Source organism: Microcebus murinus, chromosome 20 (assembly GCF_040939455.1).
Source record: "Microcebus murinus isolate Inina chromosome 20, M.murinus_Inina_mat1.0, whole genome shotgun sequence".
NCBI lineage: Eukaryota > Metazoa > Chordata > Mammalia > Primates > Cheirogaleidae > Microcebus > Microcebus murinus.
This window is the reverse complement of record NC_134123.1, coordinates 11,600,234-11,623,333: the sequence shown is the minus strand read 5'-3', so window position 1 is coordinate 11,623,333 and position 23,100 is coordinate 11,600,234. Positions and strand designations below refer to the sequence as shown.

The 23,100-nt window shown below is 61.1% G+C and overlaps 2 protein-coding genes across 8 annotated transcripts in view; both read left to right on the top strand.

Annotated features, from left to right (window-relative positions):
• The window catches only part of KIFC3 (kinesin family member C3), a 36,109-nt gene extending 13,295 nt beyond the window's left edge, over positions 1-22,814 (top strand). For 2 of the 7 annotated variants that reach the window (XM_020282465.2, XM_012743945.3), the window contains 17 exons: positions 984-1,186; positions 11,275-11,340; positions 11,789-11,932; positions 12,112-12,351; positions 12,756-12,929; positions 13,478-13,625; positions 13,710-13,840; positions 15,391-15,502; positions 16,589-16,770; positions 17,372-17,476; positions 18,756-18,886; positions 19,260-19,383; positions 19,908-20,037; positions 20,122-20,351; positions 20,682-20,816; positions 21,205-21,313; positions 22,122-22,814. In XM_020282465.2, coding sequence (XP_020138054.2) covers positions 984-1,186; positions 11,275-11,340; positions 11,789-11,932; positions 12,112-12,351; positions 12,756-12,929; positions 13,478-13,625; positions 13,710-13,840; positions 15,391-15,502; positions 16,589-16,770; positions 17,372-17,476; positions 18,756-18,886; positions 19,260-19,383; positions 19,908-20,037; positions 20,122-20,351; positions 20,682-20,816; positions 21,205-21,313; positions 22,122-22,147 — 2,390 coding nt within the window. In that variant the 3' untranslated portion in view covers positions 22,148-22,814. Of the gene's footprint in view, positions 1-983; positions 1,187-9,202; positions 9,345-11,274; positions 11,341-11,788; positions 11,933-12,111; positions 12,352-12,755; positions 12,930-13,477; positions 13,626-13,709; positions 13,841-15,390; positions 15,503-16,588; positions 16,771-17,371; positions 17,477-18,755; positions 18,887-19,259; positions 19,384-19,907; positions 20,038-20,121; positions 20,352-20,681; positions 20,817-21,204; positions 21,314-21,876; positions 21,907-22,121 lie in introns of those variants that run through there. The other 5 variants (XM_012743950.3, XM_012743952.3, XM_075995675.1 and 2 more) reach the window with 4 other exon arrangements.
• CIAPIN1 (cytokine induced apoptosis inhibitor 1) overlaps positions 1-23,100 on the top strand; it is a 328,736-nt gene that overhangs the window by 28,945 nt on the left and 276,691 nt on the right. The gene's annotated exons all lie outside the window — the stretch shown is intronic.

The following is a 23,100-nucleotide window of genomic DNA, read 5'->3' as shown; positions in this document are numbered from 1 at the left end:
CACTTCACGTGCATGCCTGCCCTGCCAGCCCGCACCGGGCTGGGAATCCCAGGGGCCTAGTTCTAGAAAGCTCAGTGCTCCAGGGCTCTGAGGTGGGGGCGAGGGGGCTCTCTGGCCGGCAGATGTGACACCCCTCTTCATTCTTTGCTCTTGGACACTTTGCCAGCCCCCATTTGAGCAGCCTGCCCTTCCCCCTCCTCTGGCTCTCTCCCCCAACCCTGTCAGCTCCCGGCCTGCAGAGCCCCGGCCATGCTCGGTGCCCGGGGAGCAAGCTGTGACGGGCACCCCAGGCCCCCTGGCGGGTCATGGGCCTCCATTCTGTGTCTTTGCCTCGTCCATCTGTCTGTCTCTCTCTTGCTCCTGGTGACAGGACAGTGGGAGGCCATGGGAGGAGGAGGAGGAGGAGGAGGAAGGCTGAGTTCCCACCCAGCTCGGTATTCACCACTCCCCTGTGCCTGTGTGGTCCCTGTGCCGGGTCCTCACAGTGCCTTGGGCTGCCTGCCCCTCTCACGTGCACACTGCCCTTGCCCCTCTCCGTGTGCAGGGGCCGCTTCCCGCAGGGCCGCCCGGGAGTCCCACGCCCGTCCTTCGTGCTCTGAGAGGGTTTGAGGTTTGCAGAAACCCTGTTCCCACCAGCGTGGTCTTTTCCGGGTGAAAACCCTTCGTCTTTCTCAGCTGCGAGTCCTTGCGGGCTGGCCAGAGAGGGGCTAGCGGCCCGTGAGACCTAGAACGCGTGCTGTGGGAGAGGCAGTCGGGAAGTTGTTGTCCTGAGTCCTGATCCAGGCACTTCTGTCCCCTAGAAGCTGCCCGCCGCGGCGGCTTCCTCTGAGACAGGCCGGGCTAACCCGCGCCGCCACCATGGCCCTGCGCTTGCGTCCCCTCCTGCTCCCCGATGGTCTGCCCTGCCATGACGGACCCCTGTCCTCCGCCGGCCAGCGTGGGACCGCTGCCGCCCAGCTCATCAGCCGCTGCTTTGCTCGCAGGTGGGCGGCTCTTTGGCAGCGGGAGGTGCTCGAGCCTGGCGGGGCCGCCAGGTGCGGCCTCCGTGGTGCATAGGATGGTGGAGGCCATGTCCCAGCTACGGGAGGAGAAAGCCCAGCTTCAGGAGGAGCTGGCGGCCCTACAGGAGCAGCTGGTCCTCCGTGACAGTGACCAGCAAGCCACATCCGCCCAGCTGCAGAGCCAGGTACCTGGGGAAGCTGGAATGGGCAGAGGCCACTGCCCGCGCAGAGCAGGCACAGGACATCACCCTGGCTCCTGGGCCCTCCAGGCTGCTGGCATAATAAGAGGAGACGGGGGCATCTCCTCTCCTGGCTTGTGGGGTGGCGAGAGTCCGCGGCCTGGGCCGCCCCCCTGGGCATCCTTTTGCTTCATCTCGTGGTCGCTGGGGCCAGGACCTGCCCCTCAGGAGTGACGTGGACGTGAGTGGAGCGGGAAGGTGCAGGGAGGCTGCCCGCCCTGGGGCCCGTGCCGATCCAGCCATCTCCACGGCGCCCTGGACCGGGCAGGCTGCATGGACAGACGCGCTGCAGACGGCCACCCCACAGGAGACGGGAGGACGATTCTCGTTCTCTTGGTTTCTTGTCACAGGCAGAGGCTGGCCTGAGCGTGTGGGGGGAGGATCTCTCAAACCTCTGGAAGCCGGGGAGAGCCGGGTTTGTGCCGGTGAATGTCGTTTCCTTTGTTGGCTGTGCGGAGCGACGTCTGGGGGTGCTTGCCCTGTGGGCTGCTCGCCCTGTGGGCTGCTCGCCCTGTGGGCTGCTCGCCCTGTGGGCTGCTCGCCCTGTGGGCTGCTCGCCCTGTGGGCTGCTCGCCCTGTGGGCTGCTCGCCCTGTGGGCTGGGCTCTCTGCTGCCCTCTCCGCGCGTGTGGCTGCGTCTCCTCCTCCCCTGCCCCGCTCCGTGCAGGCCCCAGCCCTCCACCATGTCCCACCCTCGGCGGCGTCTCTCTGCGGCTGTGTCTGAGCCTCCCCCGCTTCCCCGGGTCCCCAGCATCCGCCCCTCGTCAGAGTAGGCGCCCTGGCCGGGCCGCTGCGGCTCTGGGCCCGGGGCTCTCCGTTGACAGCTTTGCCTTCTGGTCGAGTCAAGTTCTCTGTCCCAAGAGCCAGCAAAGACATCGCGCAGACGTGCGGACCATCTGCTTGGTGGCACGTCACAGGACGCTGTGGCTTGTTCCCAGTTCCCGGGCCGGTTGTGTGCATCACTCTCGGGGGCAGCATTTCTTCCAGCTTGCAGCTGTGTCTCTTCTCAGGAGCTGCCTGTCCCGCCCGCCTGCCCCTTGCCAAGTGGGCCTCCTTGGGGGCCTGTCGCGCTCTGTGTCTCCCTCCTGTCCCCTGGCCCTCCTGCCGGGCTGTCTCTGGGCCTGTCTGCCCCGCTGGCCGGGGCACTTCAAGGCCAGCTCTGCGGTCCTCCTGCCTGCTGCACGCACGCCCGCCCGCCCGCCTTCCCCGGATGTTCGTGTGCTCCTCCTTTGTCCCGGCCACGGAGCTGGGCACCGGCGACAGGCGGGTGGGCGGACGGGCAGGCCCCAGCCCTGTGAGGCTCTGTTTGGGGGAACACTGACATTCGCTCCACACACCCATGGAAAGTGGGGTCTTCGGGAGGGGCATGCACGGGGCTGCAAGCGTTTGTCCGAGGGGGTCACGACCCCGTTGCGGAGGTCAGGGTCGGCCTCTCTGAGAAGGCAGTGCCGGAGCTGAGGTCGGGCATGGAGCAGAGGGGCGTGCACTCCCAGTCGAGGACAGCCAGCGCCAAGGGACTGTGGCAAGGGGCGTGGCTGGAGCGCTGCTGGGGGCCGTGGTCCAGGGGCGCCTGGCCTCGGGCAAGAGCCTGGCCGCGCCTCCCCTCTCCCCGCCTCCCCTCTCCCCGCCTCCCCTCTCCCCGCCTCCCCTCTCCCCGCTTCCCCTGGCTAGGCCTTTAGGACACTTCATTTTTCAAACAAGTTATTTTTTTAAAGAGCTTTGGTGAGATGCTGTTGACATACCATAACATCCCCTCCCCTGAGGTGTGTGGTTCAGCGTTGTAAATGTATGAAGAGGGCGATGCAGCCGTTGTCACCGTCTGACTTCAGGACATTTTCTTCACCCCAGACCACCTGGCAGTCCCTCTGCGTCCTGCCACCTGACAGGCGCTGGCTACCATCAATCTGCCTTCTGTTTTCATGGATTTGCCTTTTCTGAACATTTCATACAAATAGTATGTAGCCTTTTGCGACTCTAAACAAGTTTTTGAAACTATTTTTTACTTTAGTTAACAAAATCTACTTACTTTTTAAGAGGAGAAGTTTTGAGGGTGACGCGTCCCGGCCTTTCTGGTGGCTTCGGGCCCAGCTTCCCCCAGCTGCCCACCCCCCACTACCCCATGACTTGGGAATTCAGAATGGTTCCGGTCTTTGCTCTCAGTTCGTCCTTGGCTTTTGTGAGCGCCAACCCTTTTCTGGAAATTCCTGAGGGGGTGCGCCTGGTCTCCGTAGCTACTCCCTGGAAGGCCTGAGCTTGTGCCACGTGGCCGGCCACGTGGGCCTCGAGCCGGGTTCAAACTCTGACCTTGGCACTCTCTGCTCATGAGCTGTGTGACCCTGGTTAATTACCACTCTGCACCTCAGTTTCCGCATCCGTGAGATGGACGTTATAAGAGTACACAGTGAGTCGATCCCCGGGGAGTAACTGGGCTTGCTGCTGCCGCCGTGGTCGTTCCCGGGAAGAGTTTTGGATGGGGAATCCCGCGAGCAGGATTCCGGTCCTGCTGTGCCACCTGCTCGCTGCGTGGCCGTGGGAAGCTGCTTCCTCTCCCAGCCTTCCTTTCCCAGTCCCTAAACGGGGGCTCATAAATGTTTTTTTTTATTTGTGGTTGTGGGGTGGCGCAGCTGTGAGAGTGGAGAGAGAGAAGATAGTAAACTGTAAAGTGCGGTGGCTCGTGAGGTGTCCCCGCGCGCGCCCTGGTCTCCGGTCAGCCTCGCTGGTTGGACGCAGACGTTGACTTTCCTGGCACGGCGACCGTCGCCCCTCTAAGAAGCGCGTGCCACGGCGCACACTGCCTTGTTTGCTCGGCGCTCCTTCCCGGCGTGTGCACGCCACCGCCTGCCCGGCTGCCTCCTCGCGCCGCTGTTCCCGGAAGGCCGCGTGGCCTCGTGGTTGGGAGAGGGCCCCGCGAGGGCCGGTCGGACTCGGGTTCTAGTCCTGGGCCTGCCACCCGGTGGTCAGGTGACCTCCGGTAAGTTGTTTAAAGAAGGCTTAACCTCTGGGGAGCTCGGTTTTTCTCCCTGTAAAATGGGGATGATAGTGGGACCTGCCTGTTACTGGGGGCTCGAGGTGATGAAACCCCCTGCCCCGCTGGCCGAGCCGACTGGGGAAATGGGCCTCCGTCACCACCGCGGGGGCCTGGGCTCGTTTGTGGGGACCGCAGGGGCCATCGCTAAGTGTCACGTGGACGGGGTGCGTGTACTCACGGAGCACTCGGGCCACACGCCTGCAGTCCCTGGGTGCCCGGCTGACCCAGGCCACAGGGGCCGTGGCTGGTCTTGGTCTGGTGACCGGAGGCGGCTGTGGCTGTCGGGATGACCCTCCCCGAGGACGTGCTCTGGTGGCCTTGAGCTCCCCTGCCCCAGTCATCTTGTGGGTGTCTCTAAAGCCGTCGGCCGAGGTTCCTGCCAGTGTTACCCCCGCCCCTTACCCGCCCCCTACCTCTGCGTGGAGCCTTAACAGTTGTCCTCGGAGACCGCATGCTGGATCTTACCATCAAATGTGTCCTGTTTGGCCTGCCTGTTCACTTTTCAACCATTTTCACCTTTTAAAAAAATGCGGTAAAGCACACGTAACAAAATTTGCCATCTGAAGCACTTTTAAGGGTAAAGTTCAAGGGCAGTGAGTGCGTTCACCTTGTGCAGCCATCGCCACCGTCCATCTCCCAGCTCTTTGGAGCTTCCCAGACTGGAGCCCTGTCCCCATCAGTGGTGACTCTGTTCCTCTCCCTCCCACCCACGCACCTTCCCACTGTCTGTCTCTGAGTGTGACCACGCCAGCTGCCTCCTGCGAGTGGAGTCATGCGCTATTTGTCTGTGACTGGCTTATGTCACTTAGCGTAATGTCCCCCAGGTTCGTCTATGTTGTAGCATGTGTCAGAATGTCCTTCCTTTTTTTTTTTTTTTCCTCCATAGGCAGTAGTTAATGGCCTTTTTAAGGCTGAATAATATTCCATTGTGTGTATATACCACATTTTGTGTACCCATTCATTCGTTGATGGACACTTGGGTTGCTTTTACCTCTTGGCTGTTGTGTATAATGTTGCTACAAACACGAGTATACAATCCCTGCTTTCGTTTTTTTTGGGTATATACCCAGATCATAATCATAATTGTATGGTAGTTCTTTTTTTGTTGGGGGGGTTATCCCAGTAGGCAAGCATGGCTCATATGGTCATTCTGTTTTTAATTTATCTTATTTATTATTATATTTTTTTAGAGACAGAGTCTTGCTAGTCACCCAGGCTGGAGTACAGTGGTGGGATCATAGCTCACTGTAACCTTGAACTGCTGGGTTCAAGGGATCCTCCTGCTTTAGGCATATGTACCACGCCCAGCTAATTTTATTGGTTTTGTAGAGGTGGGGTCTCACTATGTTGCCCAGGCTGGTCTTGAACTCCTGGCTTCAAGCAATCCTCCCGCCTCACCCTCCCAAAGCGCTGGGATTATAGGCGTGAGCTACAGCACCTGGCCTTATTTTTCATTTTTTGAAGAACCACAATACTGTTTTCCATAGCAGTTGTACCATTTTACATTTCTACCAGTAATGCACTAGGGTTCCAGTTTCTCCACATCCTCACCAGCACTTGTTATTTTGTTGTTTTTCTTTTTCTAATAGCCATCCTAATGCGTATATGAAATGTTATCTCATTGTAGTTTTGGTTTACATTTCCCTGATGGTTAATTATGTTGAGCATCCTTTTGTGTGCTTATTGGCCATTGGTGTATCTTTGGAGAAATTTCTATTTGAGTTCTTTACTCATTCTTTAATTGGGTTCTTTGTTGTTGAATTTTAGGAGTTCTTTGTATATTCTGGCTATTAACCCCCTATCAGATAGATGCTTTGCAGATATTTTTCATGGGTTGCCTATTTACTCTGTTGATAGTGTCCTTTGTTGTACAAAAGTTTTTAATTTTGATGAAGTCCAACTTGTCTGTATTTTCTTTTATTGCCCATGCTTTTGGTGTCATATCTAAAAATCATTGCCAAATTCAATGTCATGATGTTTTCTCCTATATTTTATTCTTAAGAGTTTTACAGTTTTAATTCTTATGTTTAGGTGTTTGATACATTTTGAGTTAATTTTTGTATATGGTATAAAGTAAGGGTCCAACTTCATTCTTTTGTGTGTGGACACCCAGTTTTTGTAGCACTATTTGTGGAAAAGATTGTCCTTTCCACATTCAATGGTCTTTGGCACCCTTGTTGAAAACCATCTGACTATATATGGTAGGGTTTATTTCTGGGCTTTCTACTCTATTACATTGGTCTTTATGTCTGTTTTTATGCCGGTTACCTCACTGCTTTGATTGCCATAGGTTTGCAGTAAGTTTTGCAATCAGGAAGTGTGAGAATTTCAACTTTGTTCTTCTCTTTCAGGATTGGTTTGGCTATTTGGTGTCCCTTGAGAATTCCATATGAATTTTAGGATACATTTTTCTATTCCTTCAGAAAACCTCTTTGATATTTGCATTGAATCTGTGGATCACTTTGTGTAGTATTGACGTCTTAACAATATTAAGTCTTCCAATCCCTGAACAAGGGACGTCTTTTGCATTTATTGGTACCTTCCTTAATTTTAAAATTAATTTTTTTGTAGTTTTCAGTGTATAAATCTTTAACCTCTTTTGTTAAGTCTATTATTTTATTCTTTTTTGATGCTATTATAAATGGAATTGTTTTCTTAATTTCTTTTTTTGTTTGTTTTTCCAAATCACGTGCATTGCACTGTTTATTGAATTAGGTCGTCATAAGGGAGTTGACTCGGATCATTTTTTTGTTAATTTCAGGATATTATGAGGGTACAAACATTTTGGTTACATTTTATGTCTTTGTCTCACCCAAGCGAGGATTAGAGGCATGCCCCTCCCCTCTACAGTGCTCACCGTGTCTGTTAGTTGTGAGTTTACCCCCCCCAACCCCCCAACCCCTGGAGAATATTACTACCGTGTGAGCACCATAGTATTGATCAGTCAGTGCCAATTTGGTGACGAGTACATGTGGAGCCTAATGATTTCGATCTTGTGACACCTCACTTCAGATAATGGGCTCAAGCTCTATCCAGGAAAATATAAGAGGTGCTAGATCACTGTCATTTCTTATTATTGAGTAGTATTCCATTGTATATATAATACACCAGTTTTAATAATCCATTCATGAATGGATGGGCACTTGGGTTGTTTCCACATCCTTGCAATAGTGAATTGTGGTTCCTTAATTTCTTTTTTGGACTGTTCATTGTTGTAGAAATGCAGCTGATCTTTGTGTTGATTTTATATCCTGCAACTTTGCTGAATTTATAAGCTCTAGTTGGCCTCATTTTGAAATCAAATTAGTTGCCAATATTTAAATCTTAAAGTCACATAAAAATCTGGACTTCCTTTTTGTCATAAAATATTGGAAGATGTGGCCCCCTGGGCCGGCATTCCCTCTTGGCACCCGCTGCCTGGAGTGAGTGGCAGCTCTGTGGTTCGGTCACGCAGCCCGGTCCCACCCTCTCCTGCCCCCACCCCGCTTACCACCCTCCCCCGCAGACCCTGCTCTGCCTGGCCCCTCGCAGTCAGCGTTCCTCCTACCAAACGGCTACTATGTGTCAGGCGCTGTTCCAGGTGCTGGGACACAGCTCTGAACACAACAGGCAACAGTTCCTGCCTTCACAGGCCTTTCGTTCTAGCAGCGTGCTGGGTCCCGTTCCAAGCACGTCACATACAGCCTCTCTTTTAATCCTCGGGACAACCTCCATGAGGTAGCCTCGTTATACAGACGAGGAAACCGAGAGGCACAGAGAGGTTAAGAGACTTGTCCAAGGTTACCCAGCAGGTAAGGCAACGTCTGGATTAGAACCCAGGCAGTCTGGCTTGAGAATGTGAATTGTCAGCTGCCCATCCTGCCCCTCCGTGGCAGGAGGACCTGGATGTGAAGGCTTGGCAGTGGAGGCAGGGTGGTGCGGACGGGGCCAGACAGGCCTGGTCGGAGGTCGTAGAGCCAGCATCAAACCGTTAGGACGTCCCAGAGTGTGGCCTCCGGGCTGCGTTTCCTGGAGGCCTCTGGATCCCAGGCGCTCCGGCCTTCCCAGCTTCCGCCCTGCCATTGAGAGGGTCCTGCTGTCCTCAGAAGGCAGGTGGCGGTGGCCGGCTGGGCGGGCGTGGGGAGGTGATTGGCAGGTCATCTGTATTGTCAGGGCCGGAAGCAGACAGCCAGGGAAGGCGGACCTGCGCGGCCGCTGGGCTGCCCTGCCCGCTGCGTGAGCGCCGGTCCGCCGGTCAGGTCGCGGGCAGCCCCGCTCCCTCTTCCCCGAGCAGGGCAGGGCTGGCCTCTGGCTGCCGGGGAGCCTCGGCCCGGCCCCGTCCCAGCGGCCCGGCTCGAGTCCTACTTTCTCCCTTGGCCTGGCTCTTCTGCTCAGGACTGTGCACACTGCCCCTCGGTGGGCACTTCAAGTATTTATCGAGCACCTACTGTGTGCCGACCCCGTGCTGGCACTCGCTCGGACCTCCGCGCTTGGGGAGCGTGTGAAGGCCCAGCCCTCTGGTCCTGCCGGCTCCGCTCTCTGTTCCTGGCCCCGTCTCCTCACTTTCGCCGCGTGCCTCTGTTTCCCTCAGACTTCTTGTCTGGTTCCCAGTCTCTCCTCTGCCCACTCTGCCTTCAAGTCCAGGGAAAACCGGTGTCTTCCCCACAAGCCCTCCCAGCGCAGCCCCTGGCCCCAGAGGGGCTGGCCCGCCAGGGCGCGGTCAACACTCGCCTGCTCGGTGGTGGCACCTTGGCCAGGGCTCCCTGGCGCCATGCTGCCTCTCGGCCACACCCCACCTTGCCGCCTGCTGCTGCAAACAGCCACCGTCCGATGCTTCTGGCCAAAGGGGTCTTTGCCAGCCCTTCCTCAACCCCCTCCCGCCCCCACGCCCCTTTCCCCGGAGATTCCAGACGGAGCCCGGGAGCACCCGCTCCCATTGTGACGCGGGAAGGGAGCAGGGGCCTGGGCTGCGGGCGGTGGCGGGTGGGCGCCCCGACCCCCCAGCAGACACTGGCAAACCCACTCTTCCTGGTCGGGATCCGGGCGCCTGGCTGCCGCGGGCGGCGCTGGAGACGTGGAGGTCAGCAGGCCAGCCGAGGTCAGCAGCCCAGCCCTGCGCAGGCCGTGGCCGGTCTGGGGGGCGGGGCGGGGCGGGGTGGGGGCCCAGCCTCTTGGAGAGGAATAGGCCCCCGAATTTCAGGGTGGGGGGAGTGCTAGAGGAATAAACATTCTTCACGCCTTAAGATTACTGAAAAATGCAAGGAGTCTGTCACGTATAATTCTACAGCACGGAGGCAAAGGTGCATTGCACACTCAGTTTTTTCCCCGGATTTTAATTTGACTTGCTGTGTTGATGAGCCTTCCCCCGTGTCATTCTGACTCCATAAGCGTGATCGTAAGGACCGCGCACACCGCTCCGCGGCTAGCGGTGGGTTCAGGGTGTCGTGGACCGTGTGCCTGAGGAAGGAAGGGCCGCCTTGTGCGGCCAGAGGAGTGGCGCGGTCCCCACCCTGGCCGCTCGGCCACAGAACGGGCTGTTGCTAGTGGGCAGAGGGGTGGCTCAAGCTTTGCCTCCCTGCTTGGCCTGTGGCCCAGCATGCTGCTAGGAAGGAAGTGCTGGCCCGCCCAGTGACAGAGGTGACCTCCTGCGGCCCAGCCTTTAGGTCACCTGCTTGTCCGCCAGGAGGCCTTGGGCAGCCTGGTCGGGCCTCCCAGCCCCTCAGCCGGGTCTCGCGTCTTGGAATGCCCCTCCCCACCTGGAGGGAGCAAGGCTGGCGTCTCTGGCCTTTTCCCCAGAGCTGGGGTGGACCCTGGCCACTTCCGCCCCGCCTGCTCGGGGGGGCTGGGGCCGGGTTCAGCCGCTCTCTCCAGCCCCGGGAGGCAGGGACCTTCGGGCTGAGTGCTGCCCACAGACTGCTGTTCGATGACACCTCAGCCGCACGAAGCAGGGAGATCTCACACACACACCCCTCAACAGTCCAAACGTCCGGCCTCTCTTGGAAGATGAGAAGTTTGGTGGCGCTGTGCATGCATCCTGCCTGGCTGTGGTCTCGGGGCATGTCCTGGCTGCCTCCTTAGGTGACCCTTGGGTGTCCAGCCCTGCGCAGCCCCTCACCAGCCTTACCTGGCTGTCCCCCGTAGGCAGTGGACGCTGTCGCCTAGTAATTAGTTGTTGTTGTTGTAGTTAGTAATTAGTTGCTGGCTTTCGCGGCCAGCTTGTGGAAACCTCTCGTGCCAGCAGAGAGCAAGTCTGACTCTTGCTGCAGCTTCTCCAAGTGAGGTGTGGTCGTCACAGAACATTCTGCAAGAGAAACCCCAAAGGAGCTCTGATGGACGCTAGTGACAAAGTCTTTGTTTGGGTTATTTCCTGGCGAGAGGCTCCTGGAGGCTGGCTGATGGGGCCTCTGGGGAGACGGGCGCCGGAGGGCACTCCAGGGAAGGGCGGCCTTCCCGGGATCTGCCCTCTTGGGCTGCTCCGTGGTGGTTTGCCCCTCTGCCAGGGTCCTGATGGGCCAGGTCACCGTCGCTCCCTGATGGGGCGTGTACCCCCTTCTTTCTGATAGCCTGGCGGGCAGATTGGGAGCCAGGGCGGACACAGGTCCCAAATGTGTCCTGGCTGCTGGCGGGCCCGTCTCCACGGGCGACTTGCTGGAAACCACTCAAAGTGGAAAATTCTGGAGGCTGGGCAAGAATAGGTCTGGGGTTTGTAGGAGTGTATACAGTTTGGGGGCCCTTTTAAAGAAAGAGGATGGGAAGTCAGGTATACAAAGGGAGCCCGTGCCAGTGGGGGCTCCCCAGGGTGGCGCCAGCCTTACCTGGCTGCACCCGCTCTCCAGACCCGGCCCTGCGGGGGCAGAGGGTGCCACGGGCTATCAGGCCCAGGCCCAGGCCCCGTCTCCGGGAGTCCCAGGTGTGACATGGTGTTGACCACAGGGAGGCCATAGGGCCCTCGGCAAGCCACGCTCACCGCCGGTGCCGGGTGGGTGGGGGGCGGACCTGGCTCACGGGGCCCTGGCTTTGTGTGGCAGGTGGAGAACCTGAAGGAGAAGCTGCTGAGCCAGGCCCAGGAAGTGAGCCGACTCCGGGCGGAGCTGGTGAGTGCGCAGGGCCGGGTCGGGTGGGGCGGGGCGGCCCGGCCTGCGCAGGGTGCGACCCTCTCTCCCAGCCCGCACGTCCCCCGTCCCGTATCTCAGAAACGCCACCCGGTGTTACCACCACCCAGCCACTCCGAGGGGAGGGAGGTGAATTCTCGTTTGCTGACGTAAAACGGGAGTGTGAACCTTGTTATAAATGTGACTTCTTGTTACTTTCACACTCGGGAAAATAGCGCGCGGGCGGGGGCGGCGGGAGCGGCCCTGCTTTGCCCTCTCCTCTCTGCCCTGCACCGTCTCCTCTGCTGCCGCTTGGGCACTGTCCCTTTTGTTCGCCTTTTTCTTTCTCTCCCTCCCTCTGCCTTCTCTTTGCCTCTCCTCCTCTCTCCCCTGCCCTGCGCCCTCTCACCTGCCGGGCCACATGCGGCCGCTCAGCCCTGGCTCTCCGCAGGGGGGCACCGACCTGGAGAAGCACCGGGACCTGCTGATGGTGGAGAATGAGCGGCTGAGGCAGGAGATGCGGCGCTGCGAGGCGGAGCTGCAGGACCTGCGGGCCACGCCGGCCGCCCCCTGCCCGGGCTGCGAGCACAGCCAGGTGAGCCCGTGGCCCCGGCCCCCTCCCTGCGCCTGGAGGGCTCGGCCCTGCCGGTGACCCCAGCCCCTGACGGTGACCTCAAGTGAAATGGTGACCCCATCCCCAGCTCCTAATGGTGACCCCAGGCCCTAATGGTGACTCTGCCTCCTGCTTGTCCCGCACCTCCCGGCCGCCCGTAGGAGAGTGCCCAGCTCCGGGACAAGCTGTCACAGCTGCAGCTGGAGGTGGCGGAGAACAAAGGCATGCTGTCCGAGCTGAACCTGGAGGTGCAGCAGAAGACCGACCGGCTGGCCGAGGTGGAGCTGCGGCTCAAGGACTGCCTGGCCGAGAAGGCGCAGGAGGAGGAGCGGCTCAGCCGGCGCCTGCGCGACAGCCACGAGACCATCGCCAGCCTGCGGGCCCAGTCCCCGCCTGTCAAGGTGAGGGGCTCGCCCCAGTGAGGAGGGGGTGCGGGTGGTTGCAGCGATCGCTCCACTTCCGTGCTTGGTCTTGCCGCTTCCGCTTCCCGCGGTCCAGGGCCAGGCGCGGAGTAGGTCTCCTGCAGCCAGCGTGCCCACCGCGTGCAGGCGCGTGCAGTGCAGCCCTGCGTTCTGCCTCGTCTTGGCCCTTCTGGTCTGTTCTGTACCCAGGCTGGGGCCACAGCCAGGCTCGTAGCAGGCTCTCATTAAGATGAGAAGATTCCAGGAGGGCTACAGCTTTTTGCAAAGCCCGGACCTTAGGGCTCCTCCAGTTTTTCCTCCCCCAGAAAAAACCGTCTCGGGCGCTGGGGTGAGGTGAAGGTGCCCACATGCCTCCATGTGCCCTTCCCTCCCTCGCCTTGCAGTATGTCATCAAGACGATAGAGGTGGAGTCGCCCAAGACCAAGCAGGCCCTCAGCGAGTCGCAGGCCCGGAACCAGCACCTGCAGGAGCAGGTGGCCATGCAGAGGCAGGTGCTGAAGGAGATGGAGCAGCAGCTGCAGAGCTCGCACCAGCTGACCATGCAGCTCCGGGCGCAGGTGTGCAGGCGGCCTGTGGTGCATGTGGGCCGGGGGTCCTTTGGGGGACGTTGCAGCAGTTAAGCATTTGGGACCCAACACTCCTGGGGTGCAGTCCCTCCTCACCCCAATGGCCCTGTGACCAGGGGCGAGTTTCGTCTGGGTCTCCCTTTCCTCATATGTCACGTGATCTGGTGGCAGAACCCACTTCACGCTGGGGACTCAAGAACGTGATCCCAAAAGGCTGTTCGCCCGGGGCCCAGCACACAGACTGTGCTCAGTAGGCTCGACTGCTGCTCCTGTCACTGTCACACACACACACACGCACGCGCCTCCTCTCCTGGGGCCCGTGGCGTGTGCCTGGGGCCGTTTTGGTGCCGGGGCTGGTGCGGGGAGGTAGTCGCTGCACGGCGCTCACGGCCCTGTGTGGGGGAAGAGAGGCCATTCCAGCCCTTTACTCGGCACGTGCACGTGAGGTCAGCGGTGGCCGGGCTGCTTTCCCGCTGTGGTCCCGTCCCTCTCCCTCCCGTGCCCCACGGCACTGAGCCGTGTCCTGGCCCGGCCACCAGATCGCCATGTACGAGTCGGAGCTGGAGCGGGCGCACGGGCAGATGCTGGAGGAGATGCAGTCCCTGGAGGAGGATAAGAACCGCGCCATCGAGGAGGCCTTCGCCAGAGCCCAGGTGGAGATGAAGGCCGTGCACGAGAACCTGGCAGGTGAGCCCGCGGGCTGGGCGCTCCCGCCCCACACACCACCGCCCCTCCGTCCCCTGTGCCTCACGCCCCTTGTGCCCCCCGCAGGCGTCCGCACCAACCTGCTGACGCTGCAGCCCGCGCTGCGGACGCTCACCAACGACTACAACGGGCTCAAGCGGCAGGTGCGCAGCTTCCCGCTGCTGCTGCAGGAGGCCCTCAGGGGCGTCAAGGCCGAGGTGAGCCGGCGTGGGCCAGCGGCTGGGTGTGGGGTGTCGCACCAGGAAGAAGCCTGGAACCCCTGGCAGACACAGTGTCCACCGGGGCCCCTTCCCAGACCCAGACAGAGCCCCCAGGCAGCACGCGCCCGCACACCTGCCCCTGCGCGGCAGCAGGCTGGCCCGGCGGGTGTCGTGCTGTGTGAGTCTTAGGCAGACCTGTCACTTGCATCTCAAACACAGATCTGTTAGGTCTAACTTAATCTTTTAACGCTGTGCTGGTACAGTATGAGCATAGCCAGCATCTCCTAAGCGCCTCCCACGTGTTGAGCCTTTTATAGCCGTTGGCGCCTTGAATTTGTGTGACAGCTCCGCAGAGACTAATGTATTTTGGGGATAGAAAATACTTCTCCTACTTTAAGGAAAGTACGTCAGCGACACGTGGACAAGGTGAAAAGCCCGACCCTGCGCAGGGCATCGGGTGGAGGGGAAAGGTCCCTCCGCCACCCCGGCCCATGTCCCGCTCCCCCAAGGTGGCCTGTCCCAGCATTGCCTGCCCCGGGGCGTCCTGAGCGTGAGTAGGGCTGTTGACGTATGTGTAGGAGTGCACGGGAGGCCCTCTGTATCCACGGATTTCACATCTGCAGATTCAACCAACCACAAATTAAAAATATTTGAAAAAATAACAATGCAACAGTAAAAAAAAAAAAATAGAAAAGAACCAATATAGTGTAGCTGCCATTTACGTGGCATTTTGATTGTATTAGGTGTAATAATCATTAGGGAGGACATAAAGTATACAGAGGCAGGTGCGGTGGCACCTGCCTGTGGTCCCAGCAACTCGGGAGGCTGAGGCAGGAGGATCCCTTGAGCCCAGGAGTTCAAGGCTGCAGTGAGCTGTAATCCCACACGGCGCTCCAGCCTGGGCAACAGAGGGAGACCCCATCTCTAAAAGTAAATAAACAAATGTAGTACACAGAGGCCGTGCATAGGTTATGTGCAGACACTACGCCATTTTATGTCAGGGGTTCGAGCATCCGCCGATCGTGGTATCTGCGGGGGTCCTGGGACCAATCCTGCGCAGATACGAGGGGACAGGCGACTGTATACACGTCCCTTTCACCCCAGCATACCGTATGGGAAGTTTCACATCGTGCTTTTTCCCCCCCATGAAATGTACCTGGGAGATCTTTTCCCACTATCTCTTTACACATTCATGAGTTAGATGGTGTTATCCCCGTTTTGCAGATGAGAAAATCGAGCCAGTGGTCTTGGGTCCCCCCGGCCACTCAGGAATAGAGCTGGAATTTGAGTCCAGCCGGCTCATGTTGGGGTCGAGTGCTAGTGCTGTGGAACGAAGGCTGCGTCCTGGCTCTTGGCTCATTGGCAGCCTGAGCTATGCTGCGCTTAACCTCTCTGGGGCTCAGTTTCTTCATCTGTAAAATGGGGGTGGTAGCAGTACCTGCCCAGTTTGGCACAGGATGGCACGTGTCAAATGCTCGGGCGGGGGGCAGCGGGCAAGCAAGGCCGGTGGAGCCGGCCCCTGAGCGGTGTGCACCCCCCCCCTCCAGATCGGCCAGGCCATCGAGGAGGTCAACAGCAACAACCAGGAGCTGCTGCGCAAGTACCGCCGGGAGCTGCAGCTGCGCAAGAAGTGCCACAACGAGCTCGTGCGGCTCAAAGGTGGCTGCCGGGCGGGCGGGCCGGCGTGGGGGTGCTCAGCCTGGCTCAGCCGTCATCCCTGGAGCCGTGCCCTGTCACAGCCCTGTTCTAGTAGATAAGGACACGGAGGCATAGAGAAGCCAGGGAACTAGCTCGCGGCCACATGGCTGGTAAATGGTCCACCTCGGATTTGAACTTGGATCTGTCCAGCCCTGCCCCAGTGTCCGTCCATGGCCGGTTACTCCCGAGCCCCTGGGTGGCCGGGGGGTATGGTGTGGAGCACTGGGTGGCGGCTGGCTGGAATGGCACCTGTTTTGACCTGGGGCCTGGTCAAGCTTGAGACTCCGCCATTCACGGCCAAGAGGTGTTTCCTGCTCTGTGCCGGGTGCTGTTCCAGACACTGAGGCCCGACCCTGGCCCCGCAGACCGCCTCGCGGCGCTCGCCTTAGCTAGGAGAACGGGTGGCAGCTGCTAGTCACCCAGAGAGCCCTGACGCTGCCCCAGCACCAGGGCTGGGAAAGACAGGAGTCGGGGGGGCTTGCTGGAGTGGGCGGGTGAAGAGGGAAGGATGGTGGGGCCATGCCGGCTGTCGGGGGGCGTTTTCATTCCAAGAGCGCAGGGCTGGAAGTGAGGGGCTGGCATGATGAGCTTGTGCTGCCACACACCGCGGTGGCTGCTTGTTAGGACCAGAGAGCAGGTGGCTGGCACTGTGCCTGTTTGCCCACCCGATTCCCAGGCCCCGTCCTGGCATTCACAGTGCCTTTTAGACTGACGAAACAAGTCCCTTGGCTCACTGGGGCTCCAGCCCCTCACTGCATAGATGAGAAAACTGAAGTCCAGAGAGAAAAAGTGTCCATTGTGGGGTCTCATCCAGAATGGGTACAGCGCTGAGCTCTACAGCTGGCCTGGCTGCAAGGCAAAGACTCAACTGGTCTGCTCAGGAACAAAATGTACTAAATGAATTCATACTACAGTGTGAGTGACTGATAGATAACAGCTTTGTGGGCCACCTTGCCCTCGAGGCTTTGCATAAAAGGCAGGGGACCCCGGAGGCCGTCTGGTCTCGACCGTGCCTGGGCCTTACCCCCTCGCCCCCGACCAATCCAGGGAACATCCGGGTCATCGCTCGTGTCCGGCCAGTCACCAAAGAAGACGGGGAAGGCCCCGAGGCCGCCAATGCCGTGACCTTCGACCCCGACGACGACTCCATCGTCCACCTGCTGCACAAGGGCAAGCCTGTGTCCTTCGAGCTGGACAAGGTCTTCTCCCCGCGGGCGTCGCAGCAGGATGTGAGTGCCCTGCGGGGGACAGGGCGGGGAGGGGCAGTGCAGAGAGACGCAAGGAACCGGGGCCCTCCTGTGGAGGGGGGGAGGGGGAGCCAAGACGAGCCCCCAGAGGCCTCCCTTGGGAGGGTCCAGGCGCGGCCCCATGCCTCGCCGCCTCGCTGCCTCTCCAGCCGGAGCGCCTCCTGTGTCAGTCCCGTGGCCTTCCTGGGACCCCGCCCAGCGCCACGCGCTTCAGCATCTGCTCGTCTCGGCTGCCGGGCAGCCTGCGGGGCCCGTGCCCTCCTGCTCCCATGTCCTGCTCCCCCGCCTCTCTGTCGCCCGTCCACGGGCAGGCAGGCCCGGGCCAGAGGCGCCAGGCGCGTGCCGGCTCTGCCCTCACCTTGCTGAGCCCTCTGGGCGCCAGCGCGGGCACAGCTGGAGGGGGCAGCGGGCACCGTCCCCGCTTCCCTTCAGCCTCGGCAGCCAGGCTGCCTCTGACGGCTAAGCCCGCGGCTGTGAGTCACGGGTCCTCGGCAGGGAGTCGGGGGCGGCCGGACTTGCAGCTGGCGGGGGTCCCTGCTCCTCGTGGCCCTGGAAGCCCCCACCTCTACCCTCCCCCCCCCAGGTGTTCCAGGAGGTCCAGGCCCTGATCACCTCCTGCATCGACGGCTTCAACGTCTGCATCTTCGCCTACGGCCAGACGGGCGCTGGCAAGACATACACGATGGAGGTGGGTGCCTGCGTGAAGGCCACCCCTGCTGCTACCGACGGCGCTCCCTCCTTGACCTTGGGGCTTTGCACAGCGTGGGTGTTGCCTCAGTTGCGCCTCACAGCCGCCCAGAAGCAGAGGCCGCCTTGCCCGAGGGCACCTGTGATGGTCCCAGCAGGCCGGGGGCAGGGGCGTGCATGCTGGGCAACAGACTGTCGTCAGAGGGGCCTCAGCCTGGGGCCAGTGTCCAGGATGGGCCACCACGACATCTCGCCCGTGCCTGTTCCTTGAGTGTCCTCCTGCCTTATGGCTGCCCCGTGCTGGGCTGGGGGACGCTGGGGTGAAGGAAGGCCCAGGAGAGACTGGCCACGTGACGGCTGTCGTGGGAAGCCCAGTTCTCACCTGCAGCCCGGGGCCAGGGAGGGCCTCCTCTCCCTGCTGTGGCTGGCCCCTCTGTGGAGGCAGGGGCGGATTTGACTATGGACAGAGCGGCAGAATCTGCATGGGGGGTGTACCATTTTCCTGGCTCTTGAGGGGGTGCCGTGGATGCCCCAGGTCAGGGAGGGGCAGGTGTCCCAGTGTCTGGGTGAGAGGAGAGCGCTGGGCAGGCCCTGCTCCTCCCTCAGTGCTGGGACTGGCGACGCAGGCCAGCAGGCCAGCGGGCAGGCCGAGGGGAGGTGTGCGCAGCGCCTCCGGGGCTCCCCGCTCTGTTGTGGGGTGCCTAGAGTTGAGGTGACCACCAGGAACGTCTGTCCTCCAGGCATCTCTGCTGAGGCCTGAGGTGTCGGGCCCGGTGCCAGGCACTGGGGCACAGCTGAGACCAGAACAGAGTCCCTGCCCCCACGGAGCCCACCTGGCGGCGGGAGACGGCAGTGCATGCAAAAGCGCGTCCGTACATGCCCTGCCGGGGGTCAGGGAGGAAATAAGGCCCTGGGCGTTCGGGAGTGTGGGGGCAGCCCCCACCCCCCGGAGGCAGTGCTGGAGCAGACCCTGAGGAACGGACAGGGCAGAGCCAGCGGGCCGTCCGGAGGCTCATGTGCGGCACTGAAGGCCTGGCACGGAGGCCCCTGTGCCAGGAACGGGAGGCTGGGATTGAGGCCCAGGGCGGCACAGTCGCCCATACCTGGTTGAGGGCATTTGGGGGCAGACTGGCCTGCAGGTGGGGGTCTGGGCAGGGAGGCTCGCCTGTGAAGGGTCGCCTAGGGGGTTGGGGCTGACAGATGCCATGTGAGTGTCTGCACGGCCCACCCCGAGTCGGGGGCAGAGGCCTGGCTCACTGGTGCCTTCCTTCCTGCCCTAGGGGACCCATGAGAACCCGGGCATCAACCAGCGGGCCCTGCAGCTGCTCTTCTCTGAGGTCCAGGAGAAGGCGTCCGACTGGGAGTACACCATCACCGTCAGCGCGGCCGAGATCTACAACGAGGTCCTCAGGTGAGGGGCCCGAGGGGGCTTAGCCATGAGTCCTGACTCGGCCCGGGGGGTAGGAGGGCTTCTCTGAGCCTGCCTAGGAGGCCCAGACCCAGGCGCTCCTTCCCCCCCGCCTGTGGGCTGCGCCAGGTGGCGGTGGCCAGAGTGGTGGCCGGGCTCTGCCCACAGGGCTCAGTGCGTTGGGAGGCGGGAGCAGCACCATCCCCGGGACTTCTGGACGACAGTCAGGTCTCAGCTGAGTGAGGGCAGGAGCTAGAGGAGGAGAGTGGCCTTAGCCCGACAGCAAGAGGAACCTTCTAGAAGGTGTGATGGGCCGGGTGCAGTGCAAGCAGGGGCGGGAAGTGGGAGGAGGGACTGACTCCCACCTGCCCCCCAGGGACCTGCTGGGGAAGGAGCCTCAGGAGAAGCTAGAGATCCGGCTGTGCCCAGACGGCAGCGGGCAGCTGTACGTGCCGGGGCTGACGGAGTTCCAGGTGCAGAGCGTGGACGACATCAACAAGGTGTGCAGACACTCACATGGCATCTGTCAGTCCCAAACCCGGGGCTGGGGGGCGACCCTGAACCACAGAGCTGCTCAGAGCACAGAGCCTTGTCAGCCTGCGGGAAACACTCAGTGTCCTGACTGTGTGCCCTCGGGCAAGTCCCCACGCCTCTCTGAGCCTCGGTTTCCTCATGTAAAACGTCGAGAGTGACAGGGCACTCAGGGACAGGATGATCTTTTTTCTTTTTTCTTTTTTTTTTGTGACAGTCTCACTCTGTTGCCCGGGCTAGAGTGCCGTGGTGACAACTAGCTCACAGCAACCTCCAACTCCCAGGCTCAGGCGATCCTCCTGCCTCAGCCTCCGAGTAGCTGGGACTACAGGCCCGGGCCACCATGCCCGGCTAATTTTTTCTGTTTTTAGTAGAGATGGGGCCTCGTTCTTGCTCAGGCTGGTCTCGAACTCCTGAGCTCAATCGCTCTGGGGAGAGGTGATTCTGAAGACCCCATTCTAAGCCCCGTGTCTCTGCCCTCCCGCCCCCCCAGGTGTTCGAGTTCGGCCACACCAACCGCACGACGGAGTTCACCAACCTGAACGAGCACAGCTCCCGCTCGCACGCGCTGCTCATCGTGACGGTGCGCGGCGTGGACTGCAGCACCGGCCTGCGCACCACGGGTGAGCGGGGGCGACGGGCAGCCCGGCCGGGGACCCCGTGCCCACCCGCGGGCAGCCCTGATCTGCGCCGTGCCTCCCCCGCAGGGAAGCTGAACCTGGTGGACCTGGCTGGCTCGGAGCGCGTGGGCAAGTCGGGGGCGGAGGGCAGCCGCCTGCGGGAGGCGCAGCACATTAACAAGTCGCTGTCGGCCCTGGGGGACGTCATCGCCGCCCTGCGCTCCCGCCAGGCCCACGTGCCCTTTCGCAACTCCAAGCTCACCTACCTGCTGCAGGACTCACTCAGTGGCGACAGCAAGACCCTCATGGTGGTGCAGGTGAGGGCTGGGGCTGGCCAGGGTGGCAGTCAGCGTGGGGTGGGGCCGGCACCTCAACCCTGGCACCCCAGGCTGTGCGAAGGGCCCCTTCCCGAGGCAGGGATGTGCGCCCCCCACCGCCCTGGCCACACACGCCTGTGTACCTCAGTCCCTCTACACCTGTGCGTCATCTCTGCCACCTTGATCGCCCTCGGCCTGTCCCTCAGTCTTCTTGTCCAGGAAGCTTTCTCAGGTCCCTGGGCCGAGTACCTTCCGGTGGCCGTGCCACCGCTTCAGTTCCAGGGGCGTGGCGGCCGGCCGGGGCGGGCAGTGAGCTCTTGCCTCCCCCAGGTGTCCCCCGTGGAGAAGAACACCAGCGAGACGCTCTACTCCCTCAAGTTTGCGGAGCGGGTGCGCTCGGTGGAGCTGGGCCCCGGGCCGCGCCGGGCAGAGCTCGGGTCCTGGTCGAGCCAGGAGCATCTGGAGGTACGAGGACCACTCCTGGCCGCCTCCGGCTGGCGCTGCGTCCTGGGCAGGAGGGCGGGCCCATGAGGACAGCCTGGAGGGGTGGGGCGGGGGCTAGAACTTGAACCCCAACTCAGTGGCCTCTGCAGTCCACGTGTTCCTTGGCCTCAGAGGTGCCTGTCGCGGTGATCAGCTGGTTGGGGGGTTGCAGGCCTGGCTCGAGTTTGGTGCTCAGTAATAACTAGTTTACTTCTGTACGTACGTTATCTTATCTAATCCTGCTGGTAACTGTGAGGCAGGGTATCATCATGCCCAGTTTGCAGATGAGGAAACTGAGTTTAAGGAAGCACAGTGGGGCAGGGTGGGGGGCAGCCAGGGCCCCTGCCCACCTGCCTGTCCCTGCTCGCAGTGGGAGCCAGCTTGCCAGACGCCGCAGCCCTCAGCACGAGCCCACTCGGCCCCCAGCTCTGGGTCCTCGAGCCGCCCTGGCTCCATCCGCAGGAAGCTGCAGCCCTCAGGTGAGCCCGGAGGGAGTGGCCGGGGTGGCTGGTGGTGGGGACCGTCCCCACAGGGTGACCACGCTGCCTTACCTGGATGGGCTTTTTCTTTTCTTTCATTTTTAAACATTTATACGATTTGTCCAGAAACCTGTTTGACGGTCTCCCCGCCCCGGGAGGTAGTCAGGGAAGACTGTGCTGTGTCCATTTTATAGATAGGCCACCTGAGGCCCCTGAAGAGGGCGTAGCGTAAGGAAGAAGCCAGCTTCCTAGCTGGGACTGCTGGCCCAAGGCCTACCCGATTCCCCGAGGGTGGCTGGCTGGGCTCATGCAGCACCCCTCAGAGCAGGCCTGGTGTCCCCTGCCCCTGGCTCCCTGGGGTGAGGGGGTGGTGGAAAGGGCAGGGCTGGCTCCATGTCCCTAATGAGGAGTGAGCTCCACCCCAGGACTAGAATCCAGGGCTCCAGGCCCCACTCATAGAAGGGCCTGGCCAGTCCTTGAGTCCAAAGGGGTAGGGAGCGGAGTCCTGGGGCCCCTGGCCTGAGGCAAGCCCACCAGTGAGACGCCTGTTGCTTTGATTTCAGCCTGACGGCTGGGGCCGCAGAGTCTCTAGGTGAGTGTGGGGCCAGCGGCCCAGGGCTGCCCGCCCGCCCGCCCGCCTTGCAGCGCCGTGCCGGGGAGTGCAGCGGCTCAGGGCTGGGGCCGTCCTGTCGCTGCCTGCTTGTCTGTGTGCTTCTGCTGGGCTCCCTCCTGCTCTCGGTGGCACCTGCTGTGGGCCACCGTCCGCAGCTAAGCAGCCAAGAGGCTGATGATCCTTGTGCTCCTGCAGGGAGGTCGAGGCCGGTGCCTGTGTGATGGACGCGCCACCTACCGGGCCGGGACCTGGTCCCCGAGGCCTTGCTGGTCTGCTCGTGCTGCAGCGCCAGGACCCCAGAAGGTGGAGGCAAGAGTGGAGGCTCCTCTTCTGCCCTGTCTCCCCTCAGAGATGAGAAACATGTTCCGAAGGAAACAGTGGCTCTCGGCTGTGGCTCTGGGTGCAGATGGCGTGGGCTGGAAGGGCAGGCCCGGGCCCTCAGCGAGAAAGCTGGGCCCTCGTGGGGAGGGCAGGAGTGTGTGGGAGGCGGGACTCTTGCCCAGGCTGGCCCGGCTCCCTTCCCCGGCCGGAAGAGCCGGGCGCCTTCCTAGGGGCGGACTCGGGAGCCTCCAGGCGGGCACAGGAGCCATGGAACTGGGGCTGGTTGGTGGCACCAAGGGCAGCCCTGCCCACCACCGTCCCCTAAGGAGGGGACCCCACAGCTGGGCATGTACATAGTGTTTCTAGGTGTACATAGGGCATGGCCCTGCCGCCGTGGCCGGGCTGTATTTATGGCTGGCAGGAGGCCCGTGGGCGGGTCCCTGGTCTGCGGGCACCGGGCTCTCCTTGCCCACTGGCCTCTTGACGGTTCCCTCCCTCTGAAATCCTATTTAAGAACTTTTGGAAGTTAGCCATTTTTACTTATTAAAATAAAAGCCTTTTACACAAGTATAGCCTGAAAGAGTTGGTCTCGTGAGCCCCTGTGGACGCGCACGGCTGGCTTGTCACCCTGCAGACCTGCCCCCTACCTCGGGTAACGTTTCTGTTGTTTACAGTCACAGTTCACTTCCAAGGTGCCTGCCTGTGCCCTCGGTAACGATGAAACTGAGGCTCAAGGGAGCATCAGAGGCTCGTCGAGACCTCGGCTGGGCTTCCGGCCCTGCTGCCTGGCACACCGCCACCCTCTGCCCCAGCCAGAAGTGAGCACCACCTCCTCCCAGTGCCTAGGGGACCC